A 24,166-nucleotide genomic window follows, 5' to 3' on the forward strand; every position below is an offset into this window, starting at 1 on the left:
GGCCTGGGAGATGAACCATTTACAGGTTACCTGTTTGCATCAGAAACATAGATGCCAAACCAGGGATGAATTTCCAGTTTCCCATCCAATTGTCCAAGTTGCACTTTTGGATTAGGGAGGAACTCTGCTTCACATGGATGGGGAGCCTGTTCCATAGACGGGGTACTCCCTGGGATACATACCTATCTCTTCAGCAGGTTCAATTTATATCACAGGCAAGGTTTAAGTCTCCAAAATGGGTAATTCTGGTACTGTTTGTTTTGTGGATATGCAGGAGGTCCATCAGAATGGGGTCTGACAATGCCCTGTATGCCAGGCATAGAACTCCCCTCAAAAGCCTGTGGGAGACAGAATACAGGGATAGGGCCTTGAAGTGGTCTGCACAGGACATATTACTTATGCCTTGTATTCTTTTAGTAAGGAAGGTCTGTGGACGTTCCAAGTGTTGGATATGCCTGGTTAGGTACATACCAAAGTGGGCATTGTACTCAATGATACATCTGATGAATGCCGAATACAGTGGAACAATGACTTCCTTGGACATAGATGCCGTACTTTTGTTTATAAGTTGCGCAACATAGAATGATTTTCTCACCACTGTAGACACGTGATGATCAAAGGCTAAATTATTATCTATGTGTGTCCCTAAGTCCCTGACTACTGGGTCAACTCTAAGGGGTGTGTTGTCAATATGGTAGTTACCAGGGATGGATGACTTCCCAAAGAATACTATTATGCATTTCTTGGCATTTAGTTTTAGTCCATGACTCTTAACACCAGTTATTTGTCTGTGTCAGCTCCTCCTGGAGAACATTTGTGTCAGTCAGAGATTCAATGACAGCTTCTAATTTACAATCATCTGCAAATTTAGTCAGCCAGAGACCAGTGACATTGGCCTTGACTTCAGAGAAGTAAATGCCAAAAAGGAGCAGTCCAAGGCTTGATCCCTGAGGGACTTCACTTGTGACTGGCCTCTTTGTAGAGGAGGACTCCCCAACTCTAACTTCCTGGGTCCTGTCTGTCAGCCAGTTGGCTATCCACCGGGTGACATACAGGTTTGTACCTAACCTCTTGAGTTTGTCAACAATGTGCGAGTGAGGTACTGTGTCAAATGCCTCGGGCAGGTCAAGGTAGGCAGTGTGAATGATTTTGCCCTCATTCATTGCTTTGGTGACCTTCTTAAAGAAGTCCACCTGGTCGAGTAGGCATGATCTGCCCTTGACGAAACAAAACTGGGCTGGGTCCAGTGTCTGAAGGTTTACTATATCTCTGTTGATAATCTCCATGATAATTCTTTCCATGGCTTTACATATAAGACTTATGGGTCTGTAGTTTCCAGGGTCTGTAGATGGCCCATCATTGTGCAGAGGGGTGACTGTTGCCTTCTTCATTCAAGAGGCACGATGCCTGTTTGGAGACTACAGTTAAATAGTAATTCCAGAGACCCTGATAGGTCATGTTTTATGCTATTTAGAAGGCATCCTGGGATATTGTCTGGGCCCACTGATGTAGTGTTGTTGGTCTTAGAGAGAGCATTAAGGACCTGTTCCCTAGTGATAGTAGGGGGAGCTATATTTGATGATATTTCCTGAGGGAAAGTTGAGGGGGAGAAAGGAGTAAAGCTGGAGCTTAATTTATCATCCAGGAGGTTTACTATATCTTCTGGGTCAGTATGGGTGGCTCCATTTACAATGAGCTCTGCACACAATTGTGTATTGGCTTTGAGGGGTGCAAACATAGCTAAAGAATGCTTTGTGGTTGTCCTTGGCCTGGGAGGCCAAACATACCTCAAATATGGCTTTGGTAGACTTTATTTGTACTCTGAGTTGTTTGTTTAGTTTAATGAGAGTGTTTTTATCCTGCTGGGTACGGCACCTCCTAATTTTTGCTATGATTTTCTTCCTCCGGTTATACATCTGATTGACTTTGTGATTCCACCATGGTGGCTTGTTTTTTGAGTTAGTTCTGTACTTCTTCCTGATGGATACAGCTGCCTCTATGCAGCTATTAACATGGTTGTAGGGTTTATATGGGCTTGAAATTTTGCCAGGTTCTCATTTAATAGCAGGAAGTTAGCCTTAGAATAGTTCCTGAATATTCCCAATTGAGCTGGGTGTCCAGGTTTTATTTTTACTTCAAAGGAGATCATTTTGTGGTCTGACCTTACCAGAGACTAGTGACTGGACCCTGGGGACAGAGCACCTGAAGGTCACTTGGGAATTGTAAATATACCAAGCAGATGGGAAGCTGCTTAGAATTAACTGTGCAAGCAGTTTAATAATGGCACAAGTGCACAAGGTACTGGACAGTGTCTTATATTATTAGTCATGCATTCTGTTAGGAGGATGACAATGCACATAGAAAAGAAAGTGACCTCACTTTTCTTGACAACAGCGATATAATTTACATGTGAATAACATTGGTGTGCTGTTCCTACTCCATTACTTTTTATTGTAGAACACTGACATTTACTGGTGAGCTGCACTATAAGGAGGAGCAGGGTCAGGACCTGCCAATACTGAAACTGTGCTCCAGGGGACATGGCACTCAAGTAAACACAAAAATTAAAATATGCTGGAAAAATGTTACTGCAATACCCATCAGCACTGCAGTATTTGCTATTCATTGAAAGCAGTTTAATAAAAATCTGGACAAGTGAGAGTTAAGTGAGCATTTACCCAAAATTTAGAATGATGCCTGAAAAGCAAATATGAGACATGTATTAAATGAAGTTGCTTACCTTTTTGTTCATTTTCTATAGCCTTCCAGTGGTTTGCTTTCTCCCTTTCAGCATAACAAATAGAAAACTCCTGAAACAGTGATGAAAGGTGTTCCTTTGGGATTGGGTATCCTGCATATTTGTAAATAAACAAATTTTGCTTGACATTGAAAAAGTGTCCGGAAAACATTCAGAACAGTAAAATTACAAGTATGCAACTATTCACACAAAACTGCAACACCAGCTCTTTCATTAGTTTGTATGCTATGCTGCCACCAAAAATGGCTTTATCAAATATTTCACTTTCCAAGGGATGTTCAAAGATGGAAGTACAATGTCTGACAAGAGCTACAAGACAGCAATGATGGGAACTAAGATGAAAAAACAGTAAACAGGATGTCAAAGTGCCAGGCAATGGGACACAGAGTTCAGTGACCAGTAACTAAAGTTGCTCTGCTGATGTGGATGAACTACACAGCACAGCTTCCATCCAGGTCACAGCACTTCTACTGCTTTGATCTCCTTCCTAGACATAGTTAGCAAAGCTAGGGACTCAGGACACATTGTGTCTGCCCTTTTCTTAGATCTGTCAAAAGCCTCTGACACCATCTCACACTCTATCCTCCTATCTCAGCTAGCAAGCATAGGCTTATCTTCCCTAACACTTACTTGGTTTAAAAGCTCTCTCTCTAATAGAGAGCACATTGTTAAATACCAAAACTCCATTTCCCCTTATCTTCTTAACCCCACAGGCATCCCCCAAGGTTCTAGTTTGGGCCCCTGTTATTTAATATTTTTATAAATAATCTACACCTGGCTATCCTACAGGGCTCCCTTGTCCAATACGCAGATGTCTCAACCATAGTCTGTTCTGCTCCCAATGCAAATATACTTCAGCAAGAAACCCAGGCAGCTTTTTCCACTGTGGAGACATGGCTTCACAATCATCATCTTTCTCTTAACCTTAAGAAAACTAAACTCATGATTTTCACACCCAAGAGACAATCTCATTTAAATAAACCCAACTTCAGTATACACTCTATCAACTCTACAAAAATTGAGATAGTAGCTCACACCAAATTGTTAGGTGTCACAACTGATGAAAACCTTAAATTTCACTTACATATTCAAAACAATATCTTTAAGACCCACAAGAAGCTCGGATTGCTTTATAGACAGTAAGTTCCTCTCTCTACCATCTAAACAAACTCTTGCACAGGCATACCTTTTGCCTTCTCTAACCTATGGTGCAGCATTATTAACCAATCTTGGAATCTTCCCTACTATCAAAACTGGAAACATGCTACAATAAGATCGCTAAATTTGCTACTAACACCCACCACTCAACTCACCACTGTATTGTCCTAAATAAGTTACAATGGCCCAAACTTCCTCATTACCTGCTATTCATCCAGGTCACAATTACTTATAAACTTAATTACAAGCCACAAGACTGCCCTGCACTTAACTCTCTATTCTCCCTATATAACCCACTAGGTCTCAGCGATCTGAACAGCAGCAGCTCATTCAAGTCCATAAACCCAAAATTCCAGCAAAACAGCTATACTCATGGACCATGGCCAAAAAATGGAACACCCTACCAACACCCATCCGACTTCAACATAATCTTTACCAGTTTAAAAATGCTCTTCATAACTACTTCTTCATTAACAGGATATGTAACTGCAAAATTTCCACCTCTGCCATTACTTAATATGTCCAACGAACCTGGTGAGTTAGTCTTCTTATTGCTAGTAATAACATTCTATCCATCCACCTGCCTTTCTCTTTTCTTCTCTATTACACTATACCACCTTAATCACACTTTTTCACTATGAAAATCAAATACTCTTGCAAGTAAAAAACCCTAACCTCTCCACTTGTCAAATGCTCCACTCCTTATCCACTGCTAGACTATGGAACTCTCTTCCACCTTCATTTAGATTCACTAGCTATGCATCTCCTTTCTTGTTCTTTTGCTTGTCCCTAGCTCTCTCCTACTACTATCCCCCTTGTTCCTTACCTCCATCCTTTATTACCTCCTAAAACAACACCTTTATCCCTGAATGATAATCTATTTTTGTACCCATGTATACAAGTAATGTCAGCTGATTTATGTACAATCTGCATTGTCTTCTTACTTTGTTAAAAACTTTGATTATTGTTTAAAATTTGATGTATTTGCCAATTAAGTTTTATCAAATATATGTATTGTATAAATCATTGTGGAGCTTTTCTCCCCGGGCCTCCACTGAAAATGGGTACTTTTTGTCCCAGTGGACCTTCCCGGTAAACAAATGCAAATAAATAAATAAATGGTGGAGCTACCACCACAGAAGCATCCGTGGCTGAGCGTCAGTGGCTGGCAGATGAGGATTTCCAGTCTTTTGTGATTGCTTTCCTGGCAATGGACAATATAGACCAGGGCAAAGAAAAAGAAGTTATGTCTTACCATAACGTTCCATCTGTATTGTTGATCCTCGTTCAGTCATTACGCATGGGTATCGGTTCCGACCTCAGAACCGAGCCGGCCATTTTCCAAGCTCGCGTCAGATTCAAACTCTCGAGCTAAACTCTTACCCACAATCCCCCTCTCCCTGTTACCTCAGATTGAGTTTGCAAGTCAAAGAAGGTAGAGAATACCTCTGGTCAAATAACCTAAGAGAACCGGATGGTGAGATCCACTAGAAACCACAGGAGGGGGAAGGAGGGAGGGTCGTAATGACTGAATGAGGATCAACAATACAGATGGAACGTTATAGTAAGACATAACTTCTTTATCTTCATAGGTTCATAGATTAGTACTAAGTTAACTGCCCATGCGAGCCATTTTAAGCTTAGCCAATTATCCCTTGGGAGACCCAAACCCTGTATCTTGTGTTTGTAAGGAGACCCAAACCCTGTATCTTGTGTTTGTAAGGCAAACACCTTAACCATTAGGCCACCCTCCCAACCCCAACAATCTGATATTGTTAATCCTCGTTCATTCCTTACACATGGGACAGAGTCCCCAGCTACCTCTATTCCTGGGATGCTCTCATGGAAGGACATTCCTGAGCACCATAGAACCGAAAGATGCTCTTCCCCTGGAGGCCAAATCCAATTTGTAATGATTGATGAAGGTATGAGGCGTAGCCCAAGTTGCAGCTGCACAGATGTCATGTAAAGAAGCTCTGGCATGGAAGGCAGCAGAAGTTGCCACCGACCTTGTTGAATGAGCTTGCATGGTAGTAGGCAACGAGATATTACGCTGTGTATAAATAAAGGTCACACAGTCCTTCAACCATCTAGCTAATGTGACCTTAGCAACAGCAGATCCTAATCTAGGTCCAGAAAAGGCCAAAAATAACTGGTCAGATTTACAAAAGGGTTTAGTCCTGTTTAAGTAAAAATGGATTTGCCTGTGGATATCTAGGGTATGTAGGCAATACTCTCCTCTGTTTGAATGATTGGGAAAGAAAACTGGCAATTCAATGGCTTGATTAATGGACATTTCAGAGATCACTTTAGGCAGAAATGACGGATTAGTTCTAAGAGACACTCTACCTCTATGAAAAATCAAGCATGGACTCTTGCTACATAAAGCTTGAAGCTCAGAAATACACTGACGACCAAAAACAAGGTTTTCCATGACAAATACTTGAGGTCGCAAGAAGAAGCTGGTTTGAAAGGTGACATTGTCAGAGCTTGTAGAACTAATGATAAATCCCATGGTTGAATAGGTTCTCTAAAAGGTGGCTTCAGATGATTCACACCTTTTATGAAGGTCTTGCACAATTTATGGGACATAAGAGAGGACTCTTGGACACCCTCATGAAAATTAGAAATTGCAGCCAAATGAACTCTAATGGTAGAGACCGATAGACCAGATTGAAAAAGGTCGGCCAGATAGTCTAGTATTATCGACACTGGTGCTGAAAAGGGGTCGACTTGTTTATCTTTCAGCCAACAGGTAAATCTTTTCCACTTGCTCAGATAAGTAATTCTAGTGGAAGACTTATGAGAAGCAATGAGAATATCACGTACTGGTAAAGAAAGATCATTCTGCCTGGCAATCAAGGGAATTGGAGTAGCCAAACCGTGAGCTTCAGGCTGTTCAAGATGGGATGAATCAGGTTCTGTGGATGTGAGATCAACTCCGGGGTTGGATGGAGAATCCATGGTCGATCTAGTAGGTGAGGCAAAAGGAAGGGGAACCAAATCTGTCGAGGCCAATATGGTGCTATGAGGATCACCTTGCTCTTCAACCGACAGGCTTTCTTCAGAAACTGGGGAATGAGGGGAAAGGGTGGAAATGCGTAAAGATAGTGGACTAGAGTGTCCCTGGGTGACTGTCCTGGAGGGGCAATCAGGGCGAAGTAGTTGCTGCATTTGTAGTTGGTTGGGGATGCAAATAGGTCGCAGCAAGGATGGCCCCAGCAGTGGAAGATCTCCGCCGCTATCAAGGGATTCAGGGACCACTCGTGAGGTTGAAGAATGCACCTGCTGAGTCTGTCGGCTATCACGTTGGAACTCCCGGGAATGTGCGCTGCTAGAAGAAAACGGTTGGTAGCCATCGTCCATTGCCATATCCTCATGGCCTCTCGACAAAGGGGGTAAGATTTGGTTCCACCTTGCTTGTTGATGTACCAGACCACCGCCATGTTATCTGATTGAATCGCAATTGTCCCAGATGGCAGCAGGGGATGGAATGCTTGCAACGCCTGAAGCTCCGCCCTCAGCTCTAGAACATTTATATGCAGATGGGACTCCAGTTCGGACCAAGTGCCTTGGACTGTCTGTCCCTGACATAGCCCCCCCACCCCACCAGGGAGGCATCTGTGGTCACTGTGGCCTTGGGCTGCTGGGGGGAGAAGGGGCGAGACCATTGTGAGAAATTGTGCATCATCCACCAATTTAAATCCTGTTTGCACATGTGGGTTACTCGAATCATGGCTGAAAGATGATGCTGAAAAGGATACCATTGGGTGAGCAGTAGCCATTGTAGAAGCCTCATGTGAAACCTGGTCATGGGAACAATGGTGATGGAGGCTGCCATGGAACGCATGGCTTAGTGGTAAATCACTTTGGCTATGGTGTGCAGAGTCCTGGGTTCAAGCCATGTAGAGGCTGTTTATGGGTGGGAGGGTGGCCTGATGGTTAAAGTGTTTGCCTTACAAACACAAGGTGCAGGGTTTGAATCTCACAAGGGATAATTGGCTAGGCTTAAAATGGCTCACAAGGGCAGTTAGCTTAGTACTAATCTATGAACCTATGAACCTATGTAGAACCAAGTGAGCCATGGATTTTTCCCTTGAAAGGATTGGACTTAGCTGTTGCTTTATCCTTAGAATTCTGTGCTCTGGAATAGCAGCTCTGCAGTTTTTTTGTGTCCAAGATAGCCCTATGAATTCTGTCGACTGAGATGGGGTGAAATTGGATTTTTGCCAGTTTATGGTTATGCCTAGCCTTTGAGCAGCGAGGAGAGAGTATGCCAGGGCTTTTTCCAGTAGATGTCTGGTGGGGGGCGGAAATGAGACAGTCATCTAGGTATGGAAACACCTGGAATTCTTGAAGTCGCAAGTGAGCTGTGACAACTGCCATGCACTTTGTGAACACTCTGGGGGCTGTAGAGAGTTTGAAGGGCAGTACTCTGAACTGGTAGTGACTGGCTCCCGCACAGAAGCGCAGAAATCTTCTTGATGGGCTGTCCACTTTTATGTGGTAGTACACATCGTGAAGATCTATAGAGCACATCCAATCATCTTTTTCCAAAAGCGGGAGGATAGACTGTATTGTGACCATCAGGAAGTTTTGTACTCTCATAAACTTGTTCAATACACTGAGATCCAAAATTAGTCTCCAGTCCCCAATTTTCTTTGGCACCAAAAATAGTCTTGAGTAGAATCCGGATCCTATCTGGTCTGGAGGGCCTATTTGGACGACTCTCTTTCTTAGCAGCTTCTCTATCTCTAGTGCTGCTTCTTCCCTTTGACTGGGTGGAACGTTGGGAAGATTTTTTGAAGGGACGGGACAAAGATCGAAGGGGATATGATAACCTCTGGTTATAATACTTTGTACCCAAGAATCGGTGGTGATGGTTAGCCAGGCAGAAGGGTACAAGGAAAAACGTCCCCCAACCACCTCCAGAGGAAAGGAGTTGGACCGCTCTTCAGGAGCGCTGGTAGGATTGACCAGGGAAGGAATCCCTGGAACCCTGGTTATGTGGACCTCCTCTGCCCTGAAAAGAGCATCTTCCCTGTGAGTTTCCCCCTCTGCCTCTGAGGGAGAACTCGGCCTGTGTGTCACGGAAAGGACCCGGAGATTTCTTGAACCATATTTTCCACTCTTTTGGTTTTGGGAGAAAGCACGTTGAGGGGAAGAATAATGGACACCTATGGCAGAAAGGGTCTTACCGTCCTGTTCACATCTGGCAAGTGTGCTTTTAACTTTGGGCCCAAACAATGAGGAGGCCTCAATGGGGGCATTAAGAAAAGAAGACAAAGGGTTCTGCAAAGTTGCACAAGCGCATCCAGGCATGTTGTCTCAAGACCTCAGCTGAACCCGCTGCTCTAGCTTCTCCTTCTGATGCGTGAGATATCAGTCACATAGAGGAGTTTGATATAGATTCAATGGTGGCCAACTGAGAGGCCACTTTGTCACAGACCTCATCAGATATGGCACCAGCCAAGGTTTCAGAGAGCTCAGAAACCAGATCTCTTTGAAGCCTGGTAAAATGTGCCATACAATTCAGGGATCTGATAGCAAAGGTCGCTGAAGCAAAGGTGCACTTCCCTATCTTGTCCAGGGCCTGGGACTCTTTGTTAGGCGGATGGACAGTCTGGCTTTCTTCTTCTGCCAGACCCTTTTTTGTTGCGGCTGCCATCACCAAAGCAACCACAGGAAGACCTTTGGACCAATGGGGATCCGAAGCAGGAGGAGACAAGATCTTATCTGGCCTCCAGCGAACAGCTTTGATGGTATTAAGAGCCTTCCAAGCATGCTGCACAATGAGCCGGACAAGTTCATTGGCAGGTGGAGTAACCCAGGAGGTAGGGGGCTGGGAGTGAAAAGCCTGCAGGAACACAAATTCCTCAGAGGTTGAATTAGAGGACTGCCAGTCACCTCTCTGTTTCAGGATTTAGAGGATATCACCAAAGGATACCTCAGAGGGTGACAGAGGGGATCCTTCCCCCTCATCGAAATCTATGTCTTTGGTGAGGGACTCCTCTGTGGAGTCCATGTGCTTCCTCTTACACAAATCTTTCTGGGATTCCTGAGGGAATATGTCCTGTGGCCCTTGCACCCAGTGTCCGCTAGGTGCGACTTGTGAAACCCGTGTAGCAGAGGAGGGCGGAGGTATAGGCAGTCCGGTATCGCCAGCAGCAGTGAAAGCCTTCTCCATCAGTTGGAAGGCTGGTCCACCTGAAGAGGAGTGCATGTCTAGGACAGGGGTCACCCCTCCTGTAAGTGGCTCAGTCTGCCGACCCGGAGTCCCTGGATGGCTGTAGAGCAGCAAACTGTGCGTGTCACAACTGACATACAGGGTCATAGCAAAACCTTCCTGCCATGAAAGCAACTGCAGTTCCTTAGTGAGATCCATAAATGGGACCGCAGAAGGGGAAGACTGTGCTATATCCACAGACTTCAAAGGCAATGAAGGAGGAGAACAAGAGGGGGTCTTTGGCGATGGGTGATCACCTCCCAAGGAAGGATAGTTCCTGAGGGGTGGGATACCTCTGGCCAAGAGTATCTGGTCCACAAGACGCAACACATCATGTTCGGAAAGGCTTCTAGTGAACCTCACGGAGACTGAGGGAGAAACAGGCCTGTCCACAGAAGAGGCAGACTCGGTGCCCCATCTCATCTTCCCGCACCGAGGACAACGGTGCCGAGAAAGAGACTGGACTACTGTTGTCTGCACCAAAGAAGTCATCGGTGCCCAGGTCATGGTCTGCACCGACACACGGATCGGTGCCGAAGAGGTTGTCAGTGTCGAAGCTGGAACCAACAAAACTGGAGTCAACAATAAAGGCGTCGGTTCTGAGGAAGATCTCAGAGCCGACGCGGTCAAGGTCTGTGCTGACTGAACTGTCTGTGCCAATACAGTGGCAATAGTCTGAACTGAGGAGCCCCTCGGTGCCGATATAGTGAAGGCTGCAGGAGAAGACGGAGCCGAAATCACTAATGGAGCCGAAGGTCTAGGCACTGAAAGCACTGGGGCTGACTGAGTGAGCTCCAGAGCCGAAACTTTAGCCTTTTTAGGTTTTGGTTGGCGGGAGTCCCCAGCCGGGGACGAAGGCAAAGATTTAGCCTTAGTAGGAACATCCAAGGTTTTCTTATGGGCTCTAGGAGGGGTTGAGGCCTCTGACCCAGAAATAGCCTCTGAAAACAGAGATTTTAGAAGTCCCTTCAGTAAAAGCTTGTTTTTCCTTTCCAGAGTACAAGGTGGGTCAACAGACAAATGGGAAGCTCTAAAACTTTAAACACACAAAGAGTGTGCATCAGAAGTAGGTAGTTTGTGTCCACAATCAGAACACTGCTTAAACCCTGGACTACCTTTCTTATCTGCCATGACAGCAAATTAATTAATAGAAAAGGTACCAGCAATGGTACAAGAGAGTACCCGAAGGTATGAGAGAAAAAGGAAAAGGATTACCAACGATAGTAAAGAGAGAATACCTTGTGGTAAAAGTGGTAAAGAAAGAAGCAGAAAAATCTGAAGAAATTATGTACGCTAGATGCGATAGGGTAAGAGACAATAAAATATGAACTTTTCTGACAGAAAAGTAATCTGTAAAACTATTAAACAACAAATGACTGTACCTTGCTCATGAGAAGTAGCTTTACACGACCGAATGGCAACGCGGCAAATGAATTCTGAGGTAACAGGGAGAGGGGGATTGTGGGTAAGAGTTTAGCTCAAGATTTTGAAGCTGATGCGAGCTTGGAAAATGGCCGACTCGGTTCCGAGGTCGGAACCGATACCCATGTGTAAGGAATGAACAAAGATTAACAATATCAGATTATTTGTTTTTATTTATACAGTCTGGAACAGGTGTGTTGAGTAATACAAGTGATTTGGTAAGCACAAAATTGTCTGTAAAAATTGCCTGTAAAAAATGTTAACTTCTTCCCAAAATTTCATTAATAATGCACAGTCATAAAATATATGGTTCCAATCAGCGTTTCGTTTCTGTATTACATCTTCAGCAAACAATATCGTGTTTAGTTATCTTACTCATTTTCTGTGGAGTGAAAAAAGATTTATGTAAAAATCTCCATGTGAAGATTCTCCATTTAAGAGAAGTACTGGCTGACTGAAGGAAATTAATTTTGTCTTTTTCTGAGGGAATAAAGTTATTGATTACAGAAAATTAATTCCAATAGTTGTCTGAATATACATCTAGATCTCGTTTAATTGCTCTATAAATATATGATATACTATTTTTAACTGGTAAGGTATTATGAGTATATAAAATTAGACATTGAATAAGTTTGGGTATTGAATTCTTAGCATTTGAGGGGATTAAAACTAGTTTAAATAGAATACATTTTCTAAACTCTTGCAAATCTGAGCAAAGTAAAGTGTTAAGATTTTATTCAACTACAAGAGCATTAATATATTTTGCCTCATTTTTATTTATCATTTGATGCCAAAACATTAATTGTTTTTGCTTAAATAGTAACATTTTAGAATAATCTGTAGAGAGAATTATCCATTGTGTACAGGCAATAGGGAAAATGAGAAACAACCAATTCTCAAAGATTCTAAACCTAAATACATAGTTTTTAAAGGCCTTTAGAATTAAAGTTACATAAGTAGGTTTAAACATTTGAGTGGAATAATTGGAAAAGTAATCTCTTAAATTCCATATAAATGAATTATTTACTAGCTTTGATAGATGGTTATTACCTTTATATTTGGTATTTTGGGATAAATGTAATATAATTTCTTTCCACTTTGCTAAATAATCTCCATCTATAAAATAAACAATTGTTTTAATTACTGATGAAATTGAATACATTTCTAGATTTGGTAAAGATGTGAATATCTCCATTTCCCAACTATACATATGACAAGACAATGCAATTCTAGGCTTTATTGGATACCACACAAATTTTTTAATCAGTGTGTTAAATTTTTTAATAAAAGAGCTTGTAGAGGGAACATAAACAGATTGTATTGTGTATAAGATTTTTGGAAGCAAGATCATCTTTGTAATGGAAAGTTTTTCATCCGTTGTGAATAGAATTTTGTTCCACATACTTATTAGAGTCTCTACAGTTGTTATATTTTTACTATAATTTAGGTGTAACATGTCTTCAATATTAGTTGTTATAGTTATACCTAAATATATTTGTTGAGATTGAGGTATATATTTTTTATATTCATCTTGTATATTATAACTTTTTGAGCCAATTAGAATAATTTGAGTTTTATTATTATTAAAATTAAGACTAGAACTTTTTTGAAATATATCCATGTTTTTGAACAATTCTTGTAAGGTGGGATTAATACCACCAAGAGTGATTAATACACCATCAGCAAACATTTGGATTTTTGATATTTCATTAAGGTTTAATCTAAAACCTTGTATACTATTGTTATCCCTTGTTATGTTTGCCCAAGGTTCCATAATTAACGTGAATAAAAAAGGAGATAAAGGGCAACCTTGCCTGGTTCCTTTTACAATAGTATGTTCTGGGATATATTTGTACCAATTTTTATGTAGGCTTGACTTCCATTATATAATTGAGTAATAAGATTAATAAAGCTATTAGAGAAGCTTAACTCATTCAATAAAATAAAAAAAATATTCCCAAGTAAGTCGAAAGCACAGTTAATATCTGAACTAACAAGATTTAAATTATTCTTTAAGATTTTCACTGATTCAATTACAGTTACTGTTCTTTCTTTTGATGTTATCATAGGAAGTTCTATTAACTATAAAACCTGTTTGATCCATGTCTACCAGGGATGGTAAAACATTTTTGAGTCTATCAGCATAAATAGACATGAACATTTTATAGTCTGTATTTAACAATGAAATGGGCCTGTATGAAGCACATTTTGTAGGATTTTTGTCGGGCTTTAGTATCGGTGAAATAAATCTATACTTCCAAGAAGGGAATATAATGTTATTATTTTGAGCTATATTGAATACTGTGTGTAACAAAGTTACAGCTTTGGCAGGTAAAATTTTGTAGATTTCGGAAATTATACCATTGTTACCAGGAGCTTTATTTTGCTTAAGTTTAGTAATTTGATCTTTTATGTCTTTAAAAGATATTTATCCATTAATTTTATTGGTGCTTCTGATAGTCTGTTCTTTATATTATTATTAATAAAGGATTGAATATCTTTTGTAACATTAATCATGTCATTGGGTTGATTTAGTTTTAAGAAAAATTCTCTACACTCACTTAATATATATGGTAAGTCAGATACCATTTTTCTTTTTGTTGGAGAATAGACTTCATTAATTTAATTAAACTTATTTAATATTTTAGTTTTGTTAGCTAATATATTCATAGATCTAGGATTTATAGAAAAACTCAGAAATTTGTATTTCTCCAGATTAATCATGACTTTATGATTTAAAATTTCCATATATTTATTGTTTAAAGTATTTATTTAATTTATTCTAGCTTTCTTGTCTGGATTTCTTGAAACATCAAGTCTTAAAGTATCTAACTTTGTTTGTATATCTTGGAGTTCTTTATCCCATGAAATTATTTTCTTTTTTATACCAATCGATAATTTTACCATATAGGTAAGCTTTTAGAGCAACACAGATGTATACTTCAGAGGTTCCCTGTGAGTTATTAAGTTCAATAAAATTTTGTACTTCTGTAGTAAAAAAAATTAATGAAGTCTTTTAGATTAGTTATGTATGCTGGTATCCTTTTAATTTGAACATTAAATGTGGAATTAAATATAAAATCAAATGTTATGGAATTGTGGTCTGAAAGGGGACATGAAATCAGTTTTGATTTTAATAAGGAATCGGCTAAGTTATTAGAGAGTAATACCCTATCTATTCTTGAATGTGAATTATGTCTTTGTGTTGGTACAGAATCTTGACCTGGTGGGTTTGCACTGAATGAATACATTTTCATTTAACTGATTAAATGGTACACTATAGCTCTTAAGGACAAGCCTTCCCTTCTCCCTTATTCTGAAGAGCTAGCAATACCATTTCCAACATGAGTGCAGGAAATCATATTTTGAGATGTATTTATTTAATTTATCCATCTGTTGTTGACAGGGTGAGTCTCACTAAACTAGTGGCCTCGTTTCTGCTCTTACTGTGGGCCTCTTGCTGCCCACTAGGATGGTCATCACTCCCTCCCTCCCTCCTTTGGTTGTGATAGTATAGTCCTCTATCATTCTTATAAAATCCTTTGCCTGCTGTGCCTAACGTTCTATTGCATTGAGCATAAGACTGCTCTTTTGGTTCTACTGTAGTCAAACATTTTGTTAGTCTATTGTGAATCGTTCCATCATCAATCTACCTACCTCAAATCCTTCTTAATATCAAAGGTTAACAGTAAAATTCTACCACAGATTGTGGTAGTTGATGAGAATGAATAGTGTGGTTTACCAACTCCTAAAAAAAATCCAAGGGCGATTTATTTTACACCAATGTATAATATGTTTTCTTTTTTTTGGCATTTAGACTAACATCTTGGACCTATAATTTCACAAGTAAGCTCTAGGGTTTTTATGAAAATCAAAATAAGTTCACTAAATGCGTATTTTTACCAACTCAAAGTAGTCACAAAATTATGACAGATTACACCAGTACGTGCATACTTTGTGATTACCTTCTTCTCTTCCCTCACTTCTGGTGGTAAAATGCATATCTGTTTTTCAGATCACAAACTCACTTTCTGACATTGTAGTAGTAAAATAAATAATATCACTATTTCCTTCATAAATTTAATACAATTCATCTCTTGATAACAGAATCTTAATATCACAAATGTATTTTTTCAAACTGCTCCATGCCAGGATGCCTTTGCTTCTAAGCAAATGTTCCTGCTATGATTTTGTATATTTTCCATTGAAGAGGAACACTGTAAAGCCAATTAAAATATTAAAAAACCACACAATGAACAGCTGTGTAACAAGCTACCATGGCAGTACATTTTTTTTATATACTGGGTTCACAGACTTATGCCAGGTAGAAAAGGGACAGCAGTCTGTGCCATCTTTTCTGTTTGAGGGATTAATGAAAGCTAAGTCACAAGTGTGCTCGTAGCAAGTGCCTATAGTAAGGGCCAGCAGTGACCGCCAAGACAACCAAAAGCACATTAATTTGAAGACCCTAAGGTTTGCATGGGACACTCTGGGAGAAACATATCTTATACCATGAATTTATCCCGTTTTTTAATTTTTATCATTTCAAAAAGTGGGAGGCAGCCCTAACTCAGCAGTGATCACAGTGTTTTGAAAATCTTTTAGTTATGTACTTACCATAACTTTAGATGTTTGGGATCCATCTCACCTACATTCTGTACTGATGGGTTTGGAGCCGATCCTCGGCTCCGACTCGGCACGCTATACTATAGAGCGAAGTCTCTAATTGGCTGAGCCATTCTACATCCCAGGATGCACCACTACTGCTTCCCCAGATCTTGTTTGTCCGCACACATGCACACACACATAGACTGTTGATATAACATTGCCAGGTGTTTCAAGATGAAACGGCTAAACTTGAATCGTCTGGTCTCTTCTGATCTCCAAGGCAGGGGGAAGGAGGGTGGGTTATTAGGAATGTAGGCGAGATGGATCCCAAACATCTAAAGTTATGGTAAGTACATAACTAAAGATGTTATGTGATCCTATCTCGCCTACATTCTGTACTGATGGGACAGCGTCCCTAGCACCTGATTCCTGGGTGGCTCACTGGAAAACACTCCTGAGAACTGTGGAACCAAAGGAAGCTCACCCCCGAGATGCCACGTCCAATTTGTAATGAGAAATGAAGGTGTGAGAAGAAGACCAGGTAGCCGCAGCACAAATGTCACTAATGGCAAGCTTAGAATGAAAGGCCTTGTAGAATGAGCTTTCACAGTGGTTGTAAGCTCTTTATTAGAAAGAAAGTAAGTGTGACTGATACAGTCTCTGATCCACTTGGCAATAGTGACCTTCGTGACGGCTTTGCCCAATTTATTGTCCGAAAAGGACACAAACAACTGATCTGTTTTTCGTTTTTGATGCGTCATATCTAAATAGAAGCGCAATTGCCTGTGAACGTCCAACGTATGGAAGATGTATTCCGCTCTGTCTGAGTACTTTGGGAAGAAAACTGGAAGTTCCAATGACTGTTGCAGACAAAAACTAGAACAAATAATCCATCCTTGTGAAAAAACAGGTACGGTGGTTTAACACATAGGGCTTGAAGTTCCGAAACCCTTCTGGCTGATGTAATTGCTACCAAAAAGGTGGTTTTCCAAGAAAGAAATTTCAAGTCGCAAGTTGTTGCCGGTTCGAAGGGGGAAGAGGTTAAAGCACCTAATACCAAATTAAGATCCCTCGGCGGAGCGGGATGAGAAATTGGAGGTCGTAGCAGCCCAGCACCTTTCATGAAGGCTTTACATAACCTGTTGCTCATCAAAGGTGGGTCTATAGTTTCATGAAAATTGGAAATAGCTGCTAATTGAACCTTGATGGTAGATACCGAAGAACCTTGATTAAATAGAGAAGCTAAAAATTTCAGAACCTCTGACACTGGGGCAGTCATGGGATCTAATCCCCGGAGTTGGGCCCAAATAGCGAATCTCTTCCATTTGCTGTTATACATTTTTTTAGTAGAAGTCCTGTGAGCCGAGGACAAGATATGTATGACTTCCGGGTCCAAAGGATGGTTCCTGACTATGGTCGGAAGAGGAGGAGCCAAGCTGCTAACCTCAATGAATGAAGGGACTGATGGTGTTGACCCGACTGGTGGATCAAGAGGTCTGGAACCTGGTCCAGGAACCACGGACGGTCCAGTACATATTTCCGAAGAAAGGGCAACCAGACTTGACGAGGCCAGTATGAGGCAACTAAAATCATCTTGCTCCGCAAGTGAATCGCCTTCTGGATCACCCTGGGAAGAAGGGGAACCGGTGGAAAGGCGTACAGCAGGCCGGTGGGCCAAGTTTGGACTAGGGCGTCCTTGGGACTCTCCCCCGGAACTGGGGTGAGAGAGAAGAACTGTAGGCATTTCATGTTGAGGGGAATTGCAAAGAGATCGCAACAAGGAGTACCCCATCTTTTGAAGATCTGAGCTGCCACTCTGTCGTTCAGAGACCATTCGTGAGGGGAGAGAATAGATCTGCTCAGTTTGTCGGCTATCACGTTGGATCTCCCCGGAATGTGTGTTGCTACCAGAGAACGTTTGGTTGAATCGCCCAATCCCATACTTTCATGGCCTCTCTGCAAGGGGGGTAGGATCTGGTCCCTCCCTGCTTGTTCAGGTACCAGACTACTGACATGTTGTCGGACTGAACGGCAATCATGCCCTGGGGGAGATAACTGTGTAGTGCTTGTAAAGACAGAAGCACCGCCCTCATTTCCAGTATGTTGATGTGGAGGAGACTTTCGTCGGGGTGCCACTTGCCTTGGACTGACCTGCCCAGGTAATGTCCCCCCCCCACCCCATCTGGGAGGCGTCCGTAGTCAAAGTGGCCACTGGAGAAGGTGGAACGAAGGGTCGCCCCTGATCCAGGTTGGAGGAAAGAAGCCACCAACGAAGGTCCTGTTTGCACGTCTCCGTGATCAGAATGGGGTGACTGAGGGGGAGATCCTGATAAGACCACTGGACTGACAGGAGCCACTGGAGAATCCTCATGTGCAATCTTGCCAAGGGGACTAGGAGGACGGTGGCCGACATAGAACCTAACAGTTGTAGGACCATCCTGGCTGGGGCTCGACGTTTGAGGATCAAGGCTCGAACTTGAGACTGTAACATTTCTATCTTCTCTGTAGGAAGATAGACCCGCATTTGTCTCGAATCTATCTCTACTCCGATAAACCGTATGCGCTGAGATGGCAGCAACAGAGAATTTGTCCAATTGAAGGTGATTCCTAGGGAGTTGCCTAGAGATATAGTGGCTGCTAGGTTCTGTAAGAGTAGACGCCTGGAGGTGGCAGTTAGGAGCCAGTCGTCTAGATATGGAAACACCTGGAATCCTAGACTTCTCAGGTGAGCAGTCACCACCGCCAAACATTTGGTGAACACCCTGGGGGCTGTGGTGAGACCAAAGGGCAGTGCACGGAATTGGAAATGACTGTCTCCCAGGCTGAAGCGCAAGTGTCTCCTGGACGCCTGATCTATCAGGATGTGATAATAGGTGTCCTTGAGATCTATGGAGCACATCCAAACACCTTTCTCCAGCAGCGGGAGAATGGATTGCAAGGTGACCATCCGGAACTTGGACTTCTTGACTGATCGATTTAGGTTGCTGAGATCCAAAATGGGCCTCAGGTCCCCGGTCTTTTTTAGCACCAAAAAGAATTTTGAGTAAGTCCCTAATCCGGTCTGGTCTACGGGGACCGGTTGGATGACTCCTTTTTGAAGCAGCTTTGAGATTTCGATGGCTGCAAGATCCCGTTGACTGGGTGGTGGGTCCGGGATTTTTCTGGACGGTGAGGGGGGATGTGAAAAGGGAATGACGTAACCTCCGGCGATGATTCGGAGCACCCATCGATCCTGAGTGATATTCTCCCAGGCCTTTAGGTGCCTCGAAAACCGACCCCCGACTGGCTCCGGAGCTGCGCAGTCGGGCAATCCTTCAGGGATGCTGGAAGGTTGAGGAGCCACGAAAGGACTCGCGGTCTCCAGTGTTGCGGGGGCCTCTGCCGCCTCTGGGACGGCGTCTTCCTGAAAAATTTCCCCCTCCTCTGCCTCTAGAAGGGGAATCGTCCTGCTGTGAGGGGTAAGTCTTCTGAGATTTGCGGAACCACATTTCCCCCCCCCTTCTGGCCTTGGGATAAGGTCAGAAGGGAGTGGAAAACCATGCTCCTATGGCAGTCAAAGTCTTACCCTCTTGTTCACAGAGGGTCAAGGTGTCCTTTACCTTGGGTCCAAACAAGGAGGACCCATCAAAGGGAGCCTCATGGACGAGTTCGATATCAATGAAAGAGTAGCCAACTGAGAGCTAACTGTCTGGGCCAACTGCTCAGGTAGGTTACCAGAGAGGGTATCTGAAAGTTCCTTGACCAGATCCCTCTGAAGTCTGGTGAAGTGCGTCAGATAATTCAGAGACCTTAAAGTAAAGGTTGCTGAAGTAAGGGTGCGCTTCCCGTACCGATCCATGCTCCTGGACTCTTTATTAGGAGGATGGATGGACGTCGAAGCCTCTGCCACATCTTGCTGGGTAGCAGATGCCACCACCAGGGCATCTACAGCCACACCTTTGGAGAGGAAGTCCTTTTCAGGGGGAGCTGACAAACTTATTCGGGCGAGCTGGCACCGTTTCCACAGAATCCGGGTGCTCCCACGCCCTTCGAGAGATCAAATCCAGGAGCTCATCGAAGGGCGGAGACACCCAGGAGGCGGAGGGCTGAGCCCCGAAGGCCTTGAGGAATACCGTCTCCTCAGCAGAAGGGGGTTTGGACTGCCAGTCGCCTCATTGCTTGAGGATTTCCAAGATGTCCACAAAGGAGACATCATCCGAGGACGACTTGGGGGACCCCTCCGCATCATCGAGGTCGGTGTCCGAGGTGAGAGACTCATCAGGCGAGTCGACGTGCTTCCTCTTGCACTGTCTCTTCCTGGGAGGTTCTTCCGAAGAAGCCTCGGAAGGACCTCTAGGAAGGGGGGAACCCCCACTGGGGGTGACCACAGGCCCCAGGGCTCCGCTGTCTTGAGACAGGGGGACAACAAAGGAACAAGTCTCCATGCCAAGGGAAGGTGCCGGAGAGGCGGTGGAAGTAGCCAAGGAAGATTTGGCCAAAGCACTCCTCATGGCCCTGAAGGCCGGACCCCCCCCCCGAGTCCTGGGAAGGTCCGACCCCCGAGGCCACAACAGTAGATGGCACTTCCGCAGCCGACGCACCGAGAGGGAGGCTCGGAACCAAAAACATCGGACCTGAAGCGTCACCCCCGGGGCCGACCAAGGAGGTCCGTGTACCGAACTCCGACCTAAAGGTCGGGGTTGGAGTAAGGGTCGGAGCCGACCCGAAAACCTCCACCGGTTCCACCAGCACTGACCCCAACGGTGCCGAGGCTGTTGGAGGAGGATCCAAGACAACAGGGTGGACAATCGGCTCCGGAGCCGACTGGGCTGGAGCCGAGACTAACTTTTGGAAGACTGGAGACTGAAACAGCCTTTGAAGCACCCTGTCTATATCCGAATCAGACATCCTCGAAGATCGAGAAGAGACCGATCAGGCCCGAGTTGACTTCTCTGCCGGTTCTGAAAGACTGGGGGACCGGCTCCGAATAGTCTCAAGTAGTATCGGCGCCGAGGGAGATTCCACCAGTAAAGCAATTTCCCTCGGAGCCGATGGGGACTTCGGCGCCGAGGTAGAAGAGTCTGAGCGAGCGACCTTTCTTGGCTCTGAAACCAATGGAGCCGGAGAAGGTGACCCGCCTCTCGATGCTCGAGCGCTCGGCTCCGAAGACAGCGGAGTCGAGGCTGGAGGCATCGAGGCAGACCGTTCCGACCTCGGCTCCGAAGTCCGTGGAGCCGACGGAGAAGCCTGCCTTGATTTCTTTGCTGTCGGCTCCGACGGACTGGTCGGAGCCGAAGTCTTCTTCTTCCTGGAAGGAGAGGGGGAAGAAGATAAAGCCTCCTCAAAAGAAGGGGTGATAAGCCCCTTCAATATCAATTTGTTTTTCCTCTCTTGGAGGACATGAGAAGAAAAAGCGTGGCATACACTGCACGACTCTTGAAGGTGCTTAGGGCCTAGGCAATAAACACATAGAGAGTGGTCATCCGTGATTGACATCTTGTACCCACACTTGGTACATTTTTTAAAACCCGAAGGCCTATGTTCCTTCGACATCACTACAAGGACACACTACCAAAAACAGACCAAGGACAAAAAACTACCACACAGGGATGCCAAATCCCTCTAATTTAAACAGGATAGGCCAGTAAATCAGACACAGACACACAGGCAGAAACTATAACACAGCTCTGGCAGAGCGCGAGGGCAAGGCCCCTCTAACTAAAATGGGACCTTGACGTTAAAGAAACAAATACTACACAAATGTTAGCAACAAAAAGAGGTGTAACACAGCCCGAAGTAGAGCGCGAGGAAACCCCTACTAAATTAAGTGGGAACCTAGCGCTAACAAAATTCACACAAACTTTCCACAAAAATCACTAAGAAACGATAAGTAGCTGTTAAAACAGCTTTTGGGTGAAAAATTAGAAAAATTCTGACAGAAAATTAGTCAGTAAAGAGTACTTAGCCCAGCCAAGTCGAGACCACGTCTATTGCTATCAAGCGGCAAACGAGATCTGGGGAAGCAGTAGTGGTGCATCCTGGGATGTAGAATAGATCAGCCAATTAGAGACTTCGCTCTATAGTATAGCGTGCCAAGTCGGAGCCGAGGATCGGCTCCGAACCCATCAGTACAGAATGTAGGCGAGATAGGATCACATAACATCTACTATTCTTTATAATGTTCTGAAAGAAGTCTAGACAACTGCCTCACAACTACCGCACATAACCATTTCTGAAAAAAAGCAGATTTAGCTGCTGCTGCTCTTTTAGAAAAGGCCTTTACTTGCTTCTTTTGAAGACTTATAATGATGCAATAAAAAAATCAATGCAATTAGTTAACAATTCTGATGGGGTAACCATTTGAAATGTTGGAACCTGCTAGAGAGAGTCCTGAAATGTGGAGATTGAAAGGCCAAAAGAATGGAGTTAGATATATTAAGTCTGAGATGCCTTTTCTTGGAATATTCCTTTTTCTCTGAGGTATGGCAATCCTGAAGTTGGTGTATATACATTCAGGGGGTGTAGGGGGAGCAGGGGGGCTTGTCCCTGCAAAAGGAAGTTTAAATAAGAAGAGCGATTTTTGAGATTTTCTTTTCTCCTGTATTTTTGCTCTTTTTCTCCTGGCTTGTTGGCATTCGGCATTTCGAATTACATTTTAATAGGGAGCGTTGGGATTAGTTCATGCTTAGATGTAGTTCTGCCATATTTCCTGGTATGAAAGAAATAGGAAGCTGATCTAATTTTTTTTCTACTCTTTAGTTCTGAAAGGTGGTCAGTGTGCAGCTGTACTGATGCTGGATATGACATGGCCTGTAAATCTTTGCTGGCTGGGTTTAAATATGGACACGGAATGGGAACCGTCTCGGAGTTTTTAACGACGTCCTGATGATGAGAATTCAACAACGTTTGATTTTCATTCTTGATCTCACAAAGACTTTTAGACACACTGGATATGAGAATCAGCATTTAGCATCACAGTGTACTGCAGGTTGTCAGGTACAGCCCTTGAGTGGTTTGTCTTTCACCTCTCAGGACATACTCTGTGCGTGGTGTCTGGTTCAAACTCAATTTATTTATTTATTTGACATTTGTTGACTGGGTTGGTCCAGCTGTGACAGAGCCCTTTTTCAGTGGAGACCCAGGGAGAAAAGCTCCACAGTTTATACATACATTAAGTTGACTAGTACAAAGATAATAATACAAGATCACAAGTAGATATATACAGAAGCAGGTTAACGTCAATGACAATTAGTCTCTACAAATCAGCACATATTAGTGTACAGTGCAGAATAAAAAAAGAAAACAATACAGATAAAATTTACAAGGCAAAGAATAGTGGTTACAGTGTGGTAAAAGGTAACTGGGTAAGTGTTTCTAAGCTTGGTCTTTCAATTGTTGAAAGTTATACATCAATACAGGTTAAACTGGCTGTGAAAGGGAGAAGAGGAGGTAGCATGAAAGATCTTTTTAAGAGTGCTGGTTCTAGGCAGAGAGTTAGGAAAGATGGTTTGCAGTGTTGAAGTGAAGAGTGATAACGAGGAAGGCAGGGTTTTACTGAAGAAGAAGAAAGGTGAGTTACTGGGTGGGCTATAGAGATAGGTCAGTCGGGGAGAGATAGCATAGACATAGCTTATTTTTGCTTAAGTGATTTTTTTACTGCCTTTCTGAATTGTAGTTTATGTCTAAGGTGTCGGATGTCAAGTGGTAGTTTATTCCAGTTTTCTGCCAGGTAACAGCTATAAAGGTTTTTTCCTATGTTGATCTTCGGTTTGTAAATGGACAGGAGATGTTGGTCAGAGCTCCGGAGTGTTCTTGCTGGGGTGTAGGAGGAGATGATAGATGAGATGCTGGGGCAGAAAGTGGGTTGGTATAGAACAGAATGAATTAACTGAAGCTGAGAGAGGAGGAGGTTATGGGGGAATTCTAAACAGTTCAGTTTTTGGAGTGCTAAGCAGTGATGAGAGGAGTATTCAGCAGCAAATTTAGCTACCTTGTTGTATGTGGACTCTAGTTTG

The 24,166-nt window shown here is 43.2% G+C and overlaps 1 protein-coding gene across 2 annotated transcripts in view; it reads right to left on the bottom strand.

Annotated features, from left to right (window-relative positions):
* Positions 1–24,166, bottom strand: part of LOC122809057 (gastrula zinc finger protein XlCGF52.1-like) — a 153,135-nt gene that overhangs the window by 37,756 nt on the left and 91,213 nt on the right. The window contains exon 3 of one of the 2 annotated variants that reach the window (XM_044080270.1): positions 2,741–2,851. The exons of the other annotated variant lie outside the window; for it this stretch is intronic. Coding sequence (XP_043936205.1) covers positions 2,741–2,851 — 111 coding nt within the window. The remainder of the gene's footprint in view (positions 1–2,740; positions 2,852–24,166) is intronic. 2 annotated transcript variants of the gene reach the window in all.

The sequence above is a fragment of the Protopterus annectens genome, chromosome 8.part0 (assembly GCF_019279795.1).
Source record: "Protopterus annectens isolate FY-2018-M chromosome 8.part0, PAN1.0, whole genome shotgun sequence".
Taxonomy (NCBI): domain Eukaryota; kingdom Metazoa; phylum Chordata; order Ceratodontiformes; family Protopteridae; genus Protopterus; species Protopterus annectens.